Source organism: Opisthorchis viverrini (genome assembly GCF_000715545.1).
Source record: "Opisthorchis viverrini unplaced genomic scaffold opera_v5_431, whole genome shotgun sequence".
NCBI lineage: Eukaryota > Metazoa > Platyhelminthes > Trematoda > Opisthorchiida > Opisthorchiidae > Opisthorchis > Opisthorchis viverrini.
Window position 1 is genome coordinate 144,429 of NW_008752090.1, and position 17,213 is coordinate 161,641.

Here is a 17,213-nt window from a genome sequence, read left to right on the forward strand (position 1 = left end):
CTTGCGTCCTCGCCTCTTTTCGAGGAGTGACGTATAAGTTGTTTCATTGTCCGTATTTAGTGAAGGGCACTCGAAAGAAGTGATCGCCCCTTCTACTGGATCAGAAGAAAAATGGCCGTACATCAAATTTTCTACCGGTAAGTGCCAGAGCATCCACGCTGTTTGGAAAACTCGCTGTCAGATCCGACAAACCAAACCTCATCTAGAAGTCACCCACATTCCACTGTAGATGCCCTCGCATACCTCACTGTCTAAACCGGGAAAGAAAGAATATGAGTTTGCTTTCCCTCGATTATACGAATGTTTTTGGCAGTTTTTGTCGCAAAGACTTGTTGTCGCTAATTCATCCTCTTGACTCAGCAGCATATCCGTACTCAGCGTATGCCCGTCGCCTAGATTTTGCTGTTCCTAACTAATAAACTCTATCCTACTCTTTCATCTACTCTGTTTATCCATGATTTCTTCGCTATGAGAGTTCTCTTCTAGTGTAAATAAGTGAGGGCATTTGATCGAATATGATTTGCCCATTTCTGAAATCTGCGAAAATTCCCAAGTCGAATGCTCAGATGGTTTACTGAGTCTCTTTCTTAATGTCGCGAAGTAGCAAAAGAACTCGCTTTCACTTGCTTCGTTAAGATTTATCCGGACATTCTTAATGATTCCCACCTATCAGCGACAGAAAACTCTCGCCTCTCAAGATCATTATGTAACGCAACTTAGCATGACTCTATCCACCAGTCTGGGTTTGTCTTTTCCTCTCTCATCTGATTTATCCCTTGTGTATTGTTATGCCCTCTTCAACCGTAATGGTTTGTTTGTCGTAGCTAATGCTCTCCGCAAACTGATCTCTCTTGCCTCACTTTCTTTTCTGGTCTAGGCCAAATACCACCGCGTTATCATCAAGTTATCATCAAGTACTTTGGTTGATTGTATAGTTAGTAAGCAGTTCTTCGTCTAAATACACACAAGGAATTCTGTTGGGTTCTTAAGACTCGCCACAATCGCCTTTACTCCGTTGTTTCAATATTCTGCACTCGTTCACATTCCATACTCTTGTCTGTGAAACCTACCGCTTACTGACAGATTGGCAGTAGCCTTCATGATCCATCGCTTGTTCGCTGAGCTGGGCAATTTGGTTGCAACCAAACTGCCCAGCTCAGCGAACAAGCCAACGACCATCTAGGCTACCTGAGCTGCCGACATTCTCCTCTATGACTGCATTTCACAATGCCCCTTTACTTGAGCTTACCCCCGTCGAACTTGGCTCTGTTCACTGTCACAGATTTTTCCCCAATCCTTCATCACTATCGCATACTGTGTGTTCTAACCTTGAGACAACCAACTCTGCTCCGAGAACCTTTTGCTTGGTGAAAAGACTGGATTGAGAAGCTGAATAGGTTGAATACCCCCCTGTGTGCTGGTATCCCACATAATATGCTTATCTGGGATACCGATACTTTCAAGCCCTAGGCCCTAGCAACAAAAAACCCGTCGATTGTACGGAATTCCATCAATGCCTCTGAGGTTAGGATTAGAAGCATACCCGAGCACTGTGTATTCCTTTGAAACGATAAACTTCCCAGTAAGCTAGTCTCCTACCAACCGAAACGGTAATTCGCACCCCTGGAGCACGCGATGCGTTATCACGTGTTTTTATTGATTTACCTGAGCTGAGGAACATTAGGGAAACATGAGCAAGCTTTTTTGAACCTTTTCACTCAGAGTCAATGATATGACACAAACCTCCAGCCTGAAGCCTAGGTTTAGCAACACAACCTACGGAGGTCAAGTAATCTCATCTCCTAAGGTAATATTCGAACGGGAATCTGTGGCTGCGTGAAAAGCCCCTGAAAATAGACCTCAGGCTGTGACGTAGAATAACTAATCTGGTCTGCATCTGTGTCCAAACTCACTTTCTACTTAGTAGTTTTGCTGCAGTGATTCCCACCAGCAGTAAAGTTGCATCGCTTCAGTAGAAGGCCATAACACAGATTAAGTGATGCTCTCCGATGACTCAATTTACCACTAACAATCGGTGCGTGAGTTGCACACAGAACAAACAAACTCGAGTGAAGGTCGAACTCCTATTGGTCTCTGTGTATCTAATCTGACTAACACTGGTTACCCGCACGACCAAGCTCTTAGTCGATCATCGGAAGACAAATTTGTAGGAGCGACCTTTAGCGAGTGTAATTGCTACACAAAAGACACTCACTAAGATTCGATAGCACATGGAGGCAGGGCACAGTGGCAAAACTGGGGGTGGAGGGTAACAAAGAAAGGTCACGTGTGCAAGTTTGGCGCAATCCGGTACGTAGAATGCAGGATAGGTGTGCTATAAATGACTGTTGTGGCTATGAGTGCATAGTGTAGTGGAGAGAGTTGGATGAAATTGGGGTGCCTCACAAGTGGGCATGGATCTTCAAAGTAGTCAGCTTGTGACTAGAACATTGTGTGTGTGTTTGGAATAATGAGGAGCGAGAGAAGACTAGAACGGACGCTTAGATGTTCATAAGTCCTCAGCACTTCCGGATGAGATAATTTGTCAGAAAGTATAAAGGAAACAATGCTGCGCGAAAGAAGGTGGAGATCGTGTGGAATAGGGTGGCGTTCGGTGCGTGAACATACTGAGAAAGATCCGTGGTGTGAGTTGGGAGGCGGGATAAACAACAGAGGGGAGGGAATAACAAACGAAGTTTTTTGTAGAGAACAGCCAAAAACAAACAAATAACTGTACAAGTCAGTCGATTTGGAAACCAAATCGACCGCTGCAGAAGCAGCAGAAAGGCTGGAATAAGGTAGCTGGCGTCCGAGGGTTAATCACCCCTTGGGTGAAAAAAGAGAGTATTTACAATGAGCAAATGGATTTGGTCAACTTATTACCGAAGGTAAAGAATAAAACAAGTACCCGTATGACTTCATATTATGAAATGTTCCCGGGATGGTCCTATAAACAATACTGAACATGAAGAATAGGACAAAACAGGCCACAGGGCGCGAAAGATCAAAGTGCAGAAACACAAAGTGCGCACATTCTACCGTGAACGCACGGTTGCCTTAGAATTCAAGTACATTGAGTGCATCAAAGATAGCCAGTGCCAACATTGCCGAGTAGCAAAACAATCTCCATCGAATTTCGCTGTGTTTGCGTGTGTGTGTGTGTGTGTGAAGGTCGCAGGTGTCGAAACACGAATTCAAAAAGCCTAGAAAGTTATCATAACGAATCCGGATAGAACATACACAGATGATGATGATGATGGATGAGCAGTCTCACCAAAAGACAGCTATTGTAGTTGCTGTCATTCGTAGTCATTGTTAAATCAGCCGTAAAGGGCCTTTCTCCATCCTCAAAAATGTTTGATGAGCCTGAAACAGAACTTGTCCAGAACGTGGTCGGAAGCAGCGAAAAAACACGCCGAAACAATATACGCAAATGAACGAAACAACGACGACAGCAACATTAACGGACTGAGGAAACTGGTCGACCGTACTGTGCACTTGGTGCGAGAAAGATGGATAGGATGGGAAGAGAAACAAAATACGAGCGACAAAATAGAGGGCGAGGTTGGGGATACACATAGCGTCATTTGACGCTGCCCCTATTGCTTGTACTAGGCAGTCGGATGGTCACACAGTAGGAAGAAAGCTCGTAGGCATTAGATAGAGCCTATTCATTCAAAACCAAACCACAGTATCGTTGTTATTAGGGAGAGTGACGTTTGAAGAAGTGAAACAAACAAACAAACAATCAGAGGAACAGAGAAAGAAACCAGAAGTAAACAAACAATAACAAAAGCCGATAGAGCAGTAGAAAAAGACTAGCGAGAACAACGTAACACAGATTATGAGGATGTTGATGTGGATGCGAATGATTACCAGTATGCGAACTGTTTGTTGATAGTGAAGACAGCGGAGGATGGTTTGAACAGATGTGGTAAAACGCCTACAACTCGATGAATCGATTTCTGCCCGATTAGATGAACGAGTGGAAGACTGAAGAGACCAGGGTTGAAACTCAGGCACCGTCCCTGCACTCCGCCAGCCAGGATGGCAAGGTGATGAATTAGAATTGACGCAAACGCTGGAACAAACGAACCACTGCTCAGTGCCATCGATGACTAGCCGGGACCTCTTTGGCCTGAGCGACGGAAGAGCTGATTGCGGATGAAACAGGGTAAAAATAGCGTATGAGTAAATATGTCAGTAATTCTTTGGCTTTATTTACGAGTCCCGGGCCGAACACGGCCAGAATCTTGTTAAACAGGTTGAGCACCAGGTGGTGTAAAACGTGGAAAGTTTAAACTCAAAACACAGCGTAGTAAAATAAGACGTTACGATCCGACGTTTCGGTTGCCATGGTCAACCCTTTTCGAAAAAATCTACAATCAAGTGACCGTTTAGTTGATTGATGAACTGATTCATAACACCTTATTCCACTGCACTGTGTTCCGAATCCAAGCTTCACACTTTTGTTTCACTTCTGATGGAGGACAAGTTCTAGACCTGCAAACACTACCGGCTGAAACGGAGGTTTGGATTATTCAAAATTTGTCTCGTTTGGAAGCTCTGAGATGCGAACTTGCATTCTCCAAGAGTTGTGTCTACAAATCACTCTCGACAATCAAAACTTTATACACAAAACTATGACCGGTATGGTCTTTGTTCATCGGACGTTTGAGATAAACAAGACTGACTGGGTGCATCCAAAGTGGTCTCATCCAAATATGCTTTTTGAGAACTAACTTTTCCTGCCGGAGCTCTACAGCTCTACATTGTATCACGCGTAGTCAAAGTTGGATTGGTGAATACGGAACTTTCAGTAAACATTTAATCCTGTACATGAAGCCAATCTATGCTCAACTAACTTTTCCTGCCGGAGCTCTACAGCTCTACATTGTATCACGCGTAGTCAAAGTTGGATTGGTGAATACGGAACTTTCAGTAAACATTTAATCCTGTACATGAAGCCAATCTATGCTCAAATGCCGAGGAGCACTGTACAGCTGTTTCATCCTTATTAGGGATCACCAACAATGTGCATCTTACAAAATTCAAGGGAGTTTCGGAGACATTACATCCCGGTGGTAGTTTGGACATTGAGCCATTCGGCCACGGGCAGCTGATCGGCAGTGTGGTAATCTCGTATTTAGCCCCACTTATCCTTCACTCACGGAATCCACATCACGTAGTTACGTGTTGACTGGCTCTTAGACGGGAGCTCCACCGATCGTGTGATTTTATTCTCCCTGTGAACTACTGATAGACGGAAGGGAAACCAAACATTGTCAAAATTAGTATCCAGCGCTAATTCTACAGTACTGTAGACTCTGCTTTGAATGGAAAAAGAAAGCGTTCAGCTGTAGCACCCTTCCGGTGCCTAGCTGCCATGCCACCCGAAGGAAGCACGAGGGCTGGGATACTGCCAGGTTGTCCAAGCCTAGACAGGGGAAGTCGAGTGGCGGAGGTCGAACCACGGACCTTCCGGTCAGTAAATTCGCGCTCTAACCACTTGGGCCATCTCTGCTATACTGAGGAAACAATGAAACACATTTCAGATAAAAGTTGTGGGAAAAACAAAACAGTCGGGAACTAAACTTACTTGATGAAACTAGAGTAGTTCGCACCATTTTTGTTGAGCACTACTCGTGTCAGACGGTCGTCGCGACGATAGTAATCCTGGATGCTGTCCCATAGGACACCTGGGAAGGGAGAACAGCATATCAAGTTGCGTCCACTGAGATACTGAGATCGGACTGGCTGGTGAAGTTTTCACATGGGCCAGGAGGCACAAATAATGAATAGATTTCTGGAAAGGATAAAACACTTATTGACATCTTAGCATTAAGTGCGCTGTCTTCTTAAGCCTAGTTGAGCGCTCGCTAAGGAGACAGCAGGCCAGCTTCCAGTACATGTCTGGAAGCGAGATAAATCCGACTGGTTTCCTTTACCCGATAATGTTAGTGTAAAACTCTTTTGCAGTGCTTCTGCGTTGGTCCGGGCTTTTGTTACATCTGCTTTGATTACCTGATGCACTTCTGTTTCTTGGTCATAATCCGATTTCACTAGCAGCATTCAGGGATATCTACCTAAGCCATACCAATTTGCTCGGTAAGCACACTACACCTGCCACAAGTTAGCACGTTCAAATGAGACTAACGCTCCCCTCGGTGGGCAATATAGCAAACGACCAAAAAAAGGGATAAGGTGACGAGAAGTATTGGTAGCTCTAGTGTGGTATCTCTACCACTCGGAGATATCCTCCGGAATGAGTCGAAAAGTAGTGTCAAAACCAACGCCTTTATCCGTCCTGTACTTCCTTATGGAACCGAAACCTGTTCACTGCGGTTCGGGGATATAAAAAGACCAAAGGTGTTGCACTAATCTTGCCAGAGGGCTGTAACTTAAACAAGACGGACTGATAAAGTCATTCATGAAGTAGTGTGACAAAATCGACAATATATGGTATATTAGGAATGACCAAGAGAGACAAGTAACACCGACAGTAATTTTTAGGCACGTGCCCCGCAAACCGAATGACTAAATGGTGATTCTTCCTCCAGACCCATGTCGACGCGTCACCATCAAGGAGGGCAACTAAAGATGTGCTTGTCCGCCGTCAACTCGGGCGTCCACCACCTTGGCCTTCACACCATGATACCTGACGTGGGAAGAAAAGACTAGGTCGCTATCTGTGCAGTTTTTGATGAAGACCTCTGAGCAGGGACACCTGCGGCACATGATATACAGGAGAGCAGGACTCAGTAAGAATATACTAGAAAGTATAGTCTATCGGTAAGAGTCTCAAACTCAGATTTCTATCACTTATCACANGTTGTCAATATCTCACTTTTTATGATGACAAAGATTAGTCTTGGGTTTGTCCCTAGCCACTCTCTTGAGGGGCTCGAACCGTTAGGCAATTGTAGGTCACTCAATGTTTAAGCAGGGCTGTACACCAGTTATCATCCAGCCTTGACTCGACGGCAATGAATAAACGTTCTCTTCGAGTTGGTTCACGAGGATGAAATCTAGCTTGACAACTGGCAGGTAAGAGCGAAATTACGTCGGACAAAAAAGAGGCAAGTGTTTTGCGAAAAACACTACAAACTCAAATATACCCTGTAACAAACGAAATGCTCCTCTTGACTCATCTTCAGGCAGGTGAAATGATTTTTCGGCCAGTCCACTCCGAGTGGTGTTACCTTAACTGTTGAAGTTCATGGCTGAACACCTCGAGGAGCCGGGAAACACTTATGACAATCACATCAGTCCAAAAATGGCTGTGGACATGGCCTCAGTCCTGTCCTAAATCGCAGTACCACGGTGGTCTGGTTGCTTGTTTGCTGGTGCTGTCATAATGACCGGCTTTCAAGTTTGCAGTACAACTCTTTTAACTGGGTAAGAGTCTCAAACTCAGATTTCTATCACTTATCACAGTCAATTTAGATTACCGACTCCTTTTTAACAAATTCACTTGAAAACGCTTTTTTCACTCAAACAGAAGCTGGAGGACGGACGCACAACATTCCAGGGGCGATGTGCTCCGCAGGATCGGAACTGCTTTTCAGAAAGAATACAGAGGAGTTTTTATGGGAAAATTCAATCTATACTGCGACGAATGAGAGGTTTTGAAATGAACGATTCACAACCTATAAATGTTCCACAACATCAAGATGTACTCCAACAGGAGGAGGCACGGTGGTTAACATCCACACTTCTCACAGTGTTTTTGAGGTTACTTGTCCGAAAAATTCTTCCAGGGCGATTGTGTTACTCTACTACCATTTTGTTACCACTGGCAGCAGGATTGCCACATGTGATTTACTTACGTTTCGCATCCGAAAGGCGTCGAAATCCTGAATCCAAATCAAACGGGAGTAGGACTGGACAAATTGGATCCAAATCGTGACAATACCGCCTTCGTGCCATACCGCTTCCACTGCCACCACTACCGCTCCCTCCCCCTCCTCCAGTATTACAGCTGATACTGCTCGAACTGGAGGTAGTGCTGCAAGACGGACTAGCCATTGCGTTTGCCGCGGTCTTGGCCTCATAGCGATTGTAAAATTTACCCGGTGTACTCGGAGTGGAATCGCTAGAAGGGGTGGAGGACGCACAAGAAGAGCCGGACGGTGAAGGCGCGCAGCAGAAGGCACTTGTCGCATCTGAATCGTTCGCAGAAGCGAAAGAAGAGCCCACATCGTGACAGCAGGAACACATGCACGAGTGGTAACGCAGGCGCGCTTCCTCCAAAAATGGATGGTTTAAAGCCTCGGCTGCAGTGATACGTTGGCGCTAACAAACGAAAAAACAAAGCGAGATCAGCGATTGAAACAACAAATTTGTCGTTAATGTGACTGTAGCTGTTATCGAAGAAGAATATCCGAAAATGAGGTGCTTTCACAAAAGTCAGTCCGCAAGCTGGAGCACACCGGGTTCGTTGTATACCCAGTAGGCGTGTGTATGTTTTGTGTGTGACAGTATGTCACACGAGTCTGCTGACGCCATTCACACCGGGATCGAAATGGTCGCACTGTATCGTCCTCGAAACAGGGTTCCAAGTCCCAGATACAATACATCTAGGTTAGAAGATGGTCGGTTGACAGACGCACGATTATGTGCATACACTCTGAGAATAATCCGCAGTTCAGAATGTGGTGATGCGGTCCATTTAAAAAGGCCAAACTACAGAGGTTTCAGATACATATATGAACCCATTCTGTACACAGTCGATGATGGGATGAGCTGATACTAACAGAGTACTAGGGTTAGCAATATTATATAAGACGGGGACAGAAAATAGAGCGTATGCCTTGGAGGCAAATGCGGACTTCTTTTTATCCTAAGCCGTACATAGTCGGACGAAGTGGTGAAGGCTGAAGTTGTTCTTAGAATCACAGTAAAACTTACATAACTAAACGGCGCGTCCTGCTGATACAATATGATTGCAGGTTTAGCCAATGATCTTTTGTTTAAGAGAACTCCTCACCTACACAAGGCCCTCAAGGCACTTGCCAGATGGCGCAAACAAATTATATGGCTTTCCTTGCACAGGCCACGTAATCAGTTCGATTTGAATTAGAGTAGTTACAAAACGATTACATCCGACCTTGGCTCCTTCTACCTTACCGTAAAACATAAGATGCCCCACGAAAAAGTGGAATAATATATGCTTATCCCATTAAGGCATTCTGACAAGGGGAAAGGAATATCTAGCCTCCTCTAACGAGATGTCTAACTCCCGGGGGTCGTACATGGCTGTGAAGCCTTCAGATGAGTGTTCCCCTTTCAGAAGGATGGATTTTGGGGGTTGCTGTATACTGGAGCAATATTGTCACTTTCCATATGGCGTAACATATACTCTGACTCACTGACACGTTGACATGAATGAGGCTCCTTTGGTGCTGAAGAGGATGGTTGTAACTCAGGCTGTATAAGTGGCCGTGACTTTGCTAGCTGAACTGGACAGTTGGATTGCAGCTGTCTCACTACCAATCGCTGTGGTTTCTTAGATGGATTGTTGTCCATCGAAACGCGCTGAAGACGTTAGCTCGATTGATGACGAAATACTCCCAACATAACTGCCCGAATCAGTAGAAAAACCAACATGCAGAACATTTGGTGTCACATAGCATGAAGCTGATTACTCTACTGGAAGGCTTAGGAAACTTTGGGGACGAGGTTCCTTGCGCATCAATTTCTTCTCAAATACACCCATGAACCTTGCAAAGTTAGAAGAGTTAATCACAATAATTGGAGCAAACATCGAGTCGATCAGCGACTGACCAGAATTGATCACTTTACAAGATTCCCTTATAAGAAATGAGACTGAAACTAGAAAGTTTATGCAGGTCCAAACTGAATGAGTGTACTTATGGTAAAAGACTTGGTCGAAAGCTTCTAATTCACTGTAAACGGTCTAGTGCGAAGACAAGAGAATTACGGTTTAGAGAGCTAAGTTGGTCGGATGCAAACGGTGCATATTGTTATTCGCCACGGATTTCTGGATTCGTGGAGGTGATCGGGCACGGATCTGTACACTGTCAGTACGCGCGTTATCTGTGTAATGTAACGCCACATTAACTACAAGAAGTTTGTGTATTTGCTACCCACCAATCTACTGGTTTCACACTGAACAACTTCACCCTGAGCCTGAGTCTGACCGTTTGTTGACCGTCTGAGTTTCATATGTGGTCAGCTGATACGGTCAGTCTATCAATTCATTGCAGAGCGTGCTGAAATAGAATGGATAAAGACGGTCGATGACGGTATCATGCGGCAGTGAACTAAATGAGATCATAATATGGGGACCAATAAACAGGGGAAATGTAAGGAAGCCTGATTCCCTGAAGTAGTGGTACAGTGATCCAGTAGAAGGCGAGTGAAGACAATATTTCGAAGCTCCAAACGACTTTTTAGCATTTGATGCATGGCATCTTTCACATATCCATGGCTTTCTATGCACTCGGGAAGCTCAGGACGGTTCAAAAGCAAGTTTGTGCACTATCTGAGAGAATAGCCAAATTGAACTGATCAACCACGAGCTGCATATCAAAGTTATCACGTGGATTGAACAGGTAACGCTCATCCTAGATTCATCCTGAGATTCTACAAGCTTATTTTCATGAGTTTGGCTTGGTTGTAGCTTTGCAATTTTTTGGCCTCAAACCAGTGCCACTATTGATCCTTGAATTAATCCTTGAGTTGGCATACTTGCCCAGTCATTAGGATGTCCTGTAGTCAGCACAAAAACTCAGGCCTCAGACAGCGACCTACGGTACCGGTGCACACCACTAAAACATACGGTGGTAAAACTCGATCGGAGTATCGACTGTGTAGATACGTAATGTCCGTCATCAAGGAGAATGGGCAGATGGCAGTGAGTTGACCTTGACATGGACCAATCATGATAGAGGCAACCCAATCTGGACAACTCCGCCTGTAGCGTGTCAGCTAGCTAGGCTAAGACCAGCTAGCCAGATATGAGGTAACCTGAGCGAGATACGGGCGATACGTTTCATAGCGCTTTGCTATCAACAGCGTTGTGCGCAACACACTTAAAGCGGCTTCTGTGAGATTTTTTTCTTTGCACCTTACGGACAGCTGAATTAAGCTGGAGGGACCTTATTATTTGCTATGTCAATGTGGTGCGATAATCAGTAGAATCGTCACCACTGATGGTGTCAGATGCACTTGAACATTTCTCTAATTTGTCTTCAAAATGACCTTACTCCCTGGAAGGTCAACAGCAGTCACTGCGACGATGGATTTCCTCTAAGTTGAACGTTATCCACCGTTAGGTGCCGACTTTACGAATCAAGTCGTGGTTTGTCAAAGTGCAACAAGGTAACATGTGACCAATGCGTGCGAGTCACACGTGATGATAGTCATCCAGGTTACCTAATTGGTTCGGAACAGTCGCACGAGGACGAAACATTTACCAGCCGACCTAGTTCCAAAAACGTGATGTGAGTGGAATGTACAAGCGCATCCATGCTTTTCTAAGAGTAATTGATCCGCGAATTATCAAACAACAAACCATTTTGAAACGAACCAACTTACCGGGTTAAATTTGAGCATACTGGTCAACAAATGCACAGTCATTTCACTAACGTCCGGTGCGAGAGCGTATAAAATCGATGGGTTGGGATGTCGGGATCGAGAACAGAGTACGAAGCAGCAGGCGTCTGGATGACAGTTTTCCAAATCATCCGGGCTCGGACTGCCAGTCAAATCGAGAATTAATTCCAACTGCTCCAGCGGACTTCTTGCCTGGAATGACATATACACGCAATACATTCAAATGGTGACAAGTCTATACTAATCCCCAAATCTTTCAGTGAGAATTCATCATTCATCAGCTAAAATCGAATAACATGGGGAGACTAAATCCATGCAAAAACGGAAAATGGGCCGACAAAGGTATACAACGGACCTAGAGTATGCCTACAGTGCTTCACCCCAGTCAGCTCACTCACAAAATTCATATAAATCGGTTCCCAGTCCCGTTTTAGACCAGTCCCCCACTTGATTCGAGGGTCATAGACACGTCTGCATGTGCAGGGAGTTTTCAGTCATAACGAAATTTGGAACGCACGTTTTTTTAGTCCACTATTCCTATAAGAAGGAACAGCAACGAGCTGTTGCTTGGGCGAGCTGTGTGAACGACTGCGCTATTCTGTTGATGTATCCCATTGTCCTACCTCCCTCCCAGGCTAAAATTCAGAGTCGTAGATAACGTCCAGTATTGTTATTTTTCTTAATCTAAAATATTCAAGTGAGGACGAAACAGATCTACGAGAGCCATGCTGTACGTCCACACGGCCAATCGACATATTCAGAGAACTCGGAAGACCTCAAGAAAATTGGAACAATGGTTAGTGGGCAATTGTGGTCAGCAATAATACAAGATAGAATGGTCGTTGATCCGTTCGCTAAATTGGGCAGTTTGATTGCTAAGGTTTCATCACCAATCGAGGTGACATCGTGAGTGGGTTGTTAGGGTGCGTAGTGAAGTGTAGAGACGGGCCGGTGGTCCTGTGTTGAGTAGTGTTGCGTGTGAATATCTGTGTTGCTAGCCGGAGCTGGCCTTCGATCACGATTAGTTGTTCGGTCGGGCGGTTCCATTGGCTGCTCTGTTACTAAGTCGACCTTATTCCACGAGGAACGGAAAGTTTACCTCCGAATGTACTGCTTCGGAATGCTCCTAAACTATCTTTGTCTGTGGCGGAATCCTTCAGCGTTCCCTGCAGCGGTAGCCCAACATATTTCTTTTGCGATGAGATTAATCACGAGGGTTCAAATATTACATTCCATTATACGAGTTAGTTCCACGCATGATGAAAAGCTTATAAGCACTGTACGACTGTTTTGTCCTCATTAAGAAACACCAACAATGTGCACCTCACGAGTTTCCTTGGAAGTTTGAACGGTTTGAAGTTTGGTTGAAGTCGGACAACGACAAGCGGCTAGTCAGGAGTGCTGCAACTGGACTGGAATCGTCGCCACTCATCCTTCAATCGCACAGTCTATGTGCTTACTGGATCCTCGAAAGACTACTCCCAAATGATAATGGCTATCCGCGCAGCACAGTATTGTTTCCTTTCTCAGGATTAACATAGTTGACAGACGTGATCGAATAATTCCTTCATTATACGAACTAAAAAGAAATCTATATATTTGATATGCTCCTATATTACTCCTGAGTCGGTCCTGATGAATCTTTTGAATCAACGAAAGTATGGATAAGCCATCAAGCAAAAGACAAATCATAAATAATAATAATATGAATAATAATAATAATATCAATATAAATAGATTGTGGTGAAGTGCGGTATGTTTTCGATTAGCTTCTTTGCAGCAGAATCCAACGTGATTATTGATGGGTATTCTCGCACCTGACTAAACAGATTACACAACCTGTTTCAGATTAGTATGGTATTTTCAAATGAGACTACTTAGGTGTGGGTGTGTGTGTGTGTGTGTGTACGTGCTCTCAACAAGCCCTTTCGCACTGGCTTCGATACCAGGTCAAGGAGTAAGTGATGAGTAGACCCAGTTCCATACCATTCTAAGACCAAATAACACCTCATAAAAACAAAATGTGATTAGATGCACCACAGAAGGTCCACTGGCACCGCATCGTGTGTACGTTTGGTAGAGCCATATTAGTGTTAAATGCAGTAGACTTTGTAATAAGCAATCTACCATTATGCTTCTCTATAGTACACCCACAGTAAGCTGAAATGCCGCAGAGAATGTATTGTAAAGACCATTTACTCCAAACCATCAAATTTCTTCTGATTTCTTCTTATTGTCTTAGATAGTAACATTACTTGATTGAAAAACTGACCCGATTAGGTGGGTGATTACCGCGTCTCATACAAATCGCGTTCAAGAAAACCAGTGAAGCAAAACTGACCAACCGTCTGACCGTAATCTTCGTTCAAAAATGCCAAGTATTACGTCATTAGTGAACTGTTCACCTTTTGTCCGTATGTGGAGGCTGAGCAAGATATGGGGCACGCGAAACGCATCCATCTCATGCGGCTTTGCTGCCAGATTGCAATGACCTACATATTGCGCTCAAAAGTACATATGATATGCAGGCAAGCGGGCAGGTGAAAGATGGCGAGTGGCACACACACTAGTCGCCTATCGTCTGATTGCGCTCGCAGAACGAATAAAATTCTGGAAAGGAACCTTAAAATGGTGAAGTACTGTGGGTTGTAGCATAGAAACAATTGACTGACATCAAGAGGATCCAAATGAATAGTTTGATGCCACAAATCCTCGCTTGCGCATATTTCGGGACACAATCTATGTTCGACCCCTGGCAACCGTATGTAGAAAACCCATATTGAACAAGTTGGGGAAAAGCTGGTGAATGAGTGGAACTCGTGCAACAGAACTACCACTTGCACTTTGCAAGAAGCCATTCAAGCAATTTTGAATCAAGTGAACACTTTCGAGTGGGTCGCCTTTTGAAATAAGACTAACAGTGTGACAGATACGGTTCGAATCTACCCTTGGAAGATTTAGGCGGACTGTAGATCCACTCGAAAGCGAGCCAGGAAGCACTATATCTGTTCGTTGAAAGTGTAACACACTAAACAAGTGCATAGACTCTGAACATAAACTGTGAAGACACTTGCATGACAAAATTACTTGACCTGGAGTAGAGTCCGGGCAACCGTCCAATACTACCCATATCGGAAATAGACGTTTCAAAAAATAGCCTAACATCCAATTACCCTGACAGTTGGTTTAACGGCGCTTCGCATCACTGCACTGGGGGAAATAGCTTCAGATACCTAGTCACTTTTTTTCCACGTACGGAAGTAAGCGGGGTGAAAAGCCAGTGAGTAGTGCACGCACTGATCACCACAAACGGAAGCACACAATAGGAACGGACCAACTAACCTACGTGTGAACGAACGGTAGCCATACATGTTGTCCTAAGGCGAACGAGGGACGGTAGTTAAGCCTAGTCAGCGCACCTCTCGGTGTATGCCATGGCATACGGTTCGCGAAACACCGAGAGGTAGCCTAATTTTTGGATAGGCCGGACGGGTAGCGGCTGGCATTGACGAGGAATGGACTAAGGTTCAATCGATCGGCTGGTAGCGGATAGCCATTGGACGAGAGCAAATCGGTCGTCGCCTCTGTACCAATGTGAACGCCGCTAAACAGACAGACGTTTTTTTCTTCCCCGGTCAGGTTTAACTGTTATCGGACTGAGGGTATGAGCAACCAGATCGAGCACCTAGTTCAGATCAACTTCAGAAGAGACTAGTAAGGTTGAGAGAAGCATAAGTCAAGTGTAATAGATCAAGGCTGCAGGACTCAACCATTGAATTTGTTAGATCAGTTCTAACATGGTGACTGCACAACGATGACCTCATCTGGGGTCACATCGTTTGTAATACGTGGCCCACAGGAATGCATTCCAGGGTAATATTGCTTGATGTTTTGATGTTGATCTTCGAAGCCTGTTTATCATGCGTTCAACATTACAGCTATCTGCGAGCAGCACCGTTCTCTTGTACAAAAGTTAAAGGAAAAAGTCTATCCTTGGATTTGGATTCCCTTCTAAAGGGACTGGACTGATGTAATGCACTATCACAGCACCCACCCAGCCAGTACCGTGACTTACGATGACAAACGAAAGCAAACTTCAGGAAACAAATCATAATAAGCACACATTAGAAAGCGCTCTCCCGATGGCATTCAAGAGGTGGGTAAACAGCAAACATTAGACGTTAGGTTTCCATCAATTCTTCAAGTTTTGGATCAGAGCAACAACACCGGATATTCAGGAGAGGAAATCAAGGCTCCTTTGCGTTTTCTCCAGCATCTAGAGCTCTGCCTTGACAAGCTATCCACCAGTAAATAGATTACATGACTCTTACCGGGAAAAGTATTCTCCGCCCGAGTAACTCCGCAAAAGTACACCCGACACTCCACAGATCAACTGCGTAGGAATAGCGTGTGGCTTCCATGAGGAGTTCAGGAGACCGATAGTATTGCGTCACAACTTCCTGAGTAAGGTGCGTTTCGCCGTATGGATCATCTATCCGGGCAAGTCCAAAATCACATATCTGGAAAAATAAAGCGAATCTCACGGTGAACAAGATGAGCTAGGGAAAGTCGGAGTGTGAGGAGAGGATATTAGGTTTTAGCGAATAAGATCAGTAGGTGATCGGTGACCTGAATACCCATTCCTTTGCAACCTGAAGTCCCGGGCTTAACAAGGTACAGTATTTCAGGAGTATTTCGTTGAGTGCGAGTTTTACTAACGTAAGACTACTGTACTAAAGAATGGTGCTGGTCGTCCACTCACCAAGGGTCGTAGCTCAGTCACGAAACAACTTCAGTAGATATAGTTTGGTGTGAATTTTTCACTGCTGTTCGTTCCCTCAACCTCTCCCGCTTCACTAGAAAACGACACTCCATTGTAGGTATGATATGCCGCCTATTACAAGTGAGTAACCTTGTGTACAGGGATTCGAATCACGAGACTAAATAGGTGAATGGATGCGTCGATGAATAAGCAACACCACTAAAGCAGTACGAACAACACACGGTTAGACAACAGAAATGTAGAGTAACTAGGCATGTAAACATGTATGCACTGAGACGTACACATCATTCGGTCCAAATTCACAAGCCTTGATTTACTCACATCGGGTTGGTATTGTTATGAAATATTTACCCAGACAAGTGACTAGTGAGTTACCAGCACATACCACTCCATGTAGAATCTGTCCTCGAACACATTGTTCATCTTGTGTGTGTATGTGAGCGAAAAGGATCGGTCAACCCGGCACCCTTGGCACCAATTACAAGCCAACCTGGTATCACAGCATCAGAATTGCGCTGTCAAACACATTCATCCAGTCGGTTAGCTTTAGACTAATTCTAAAACAGCAAGCAAGTTCGAAGAATAACAGTCATTCAAATTCACGAACTGGTTAAGCGCGAATTTACCGACCGGAAGATCTGTGGTTCGAAACCAACACCTGCATCTCAACTTCTCCTGTCTAGGCTTGGTCAACCTGGCAGCATCCCAGCCCTCGTGCTTCCTTCGGGTGGTATGGCAGCTAGGCACCGAAAGGGTGTTACAGCTGAACGGTTATATGGATTCAGAACCCGAATTTCTAAAGTTTAATCGTTGCTGCACGAAAAATATTCGTAGTTCTGGGAAGTAGCAA

At 44.6% G+C, this 17,213-nt stretch overlaps 1 protein-coding gene across 1 annotated transcript in view; it reads right to left on the reverse strand.

Moving 5' to 3' along the window:
• Nucleotides 1-2,173: 2,173 nt before the first annotated feature.
• T265_10981 (hypothetical protein) overlaps nt 2,174-17,213 on the reverse strand; it is a gene marked incomplete at both ends in the record, with an annotated part of 32,771 nt that continues 17,731 nt past the window's right edge. Inside the window, 5 exons of the mRNA XM_009177510.1 lie at nt 2,174-4,154; nt 5,600-5,699; nt 7,830-8,295; nt 11,563-11,772; nt 15,912-16,100. Of these exons, the coding sequence (XP_009175774.1) occupies nt 4,103-4,154; nt 5,600-5,699; nt 7,830-8,295; nt 11,563-11,772; nt 15,912-16,100 (1,017 nt within the window). The remainder of the gene's footprint in view (nt 4,155-5,599; nt 5,700-7,829; nt 8,296-11,562; nt 11,773-15,911; nt 16,101-17,213) is intronic.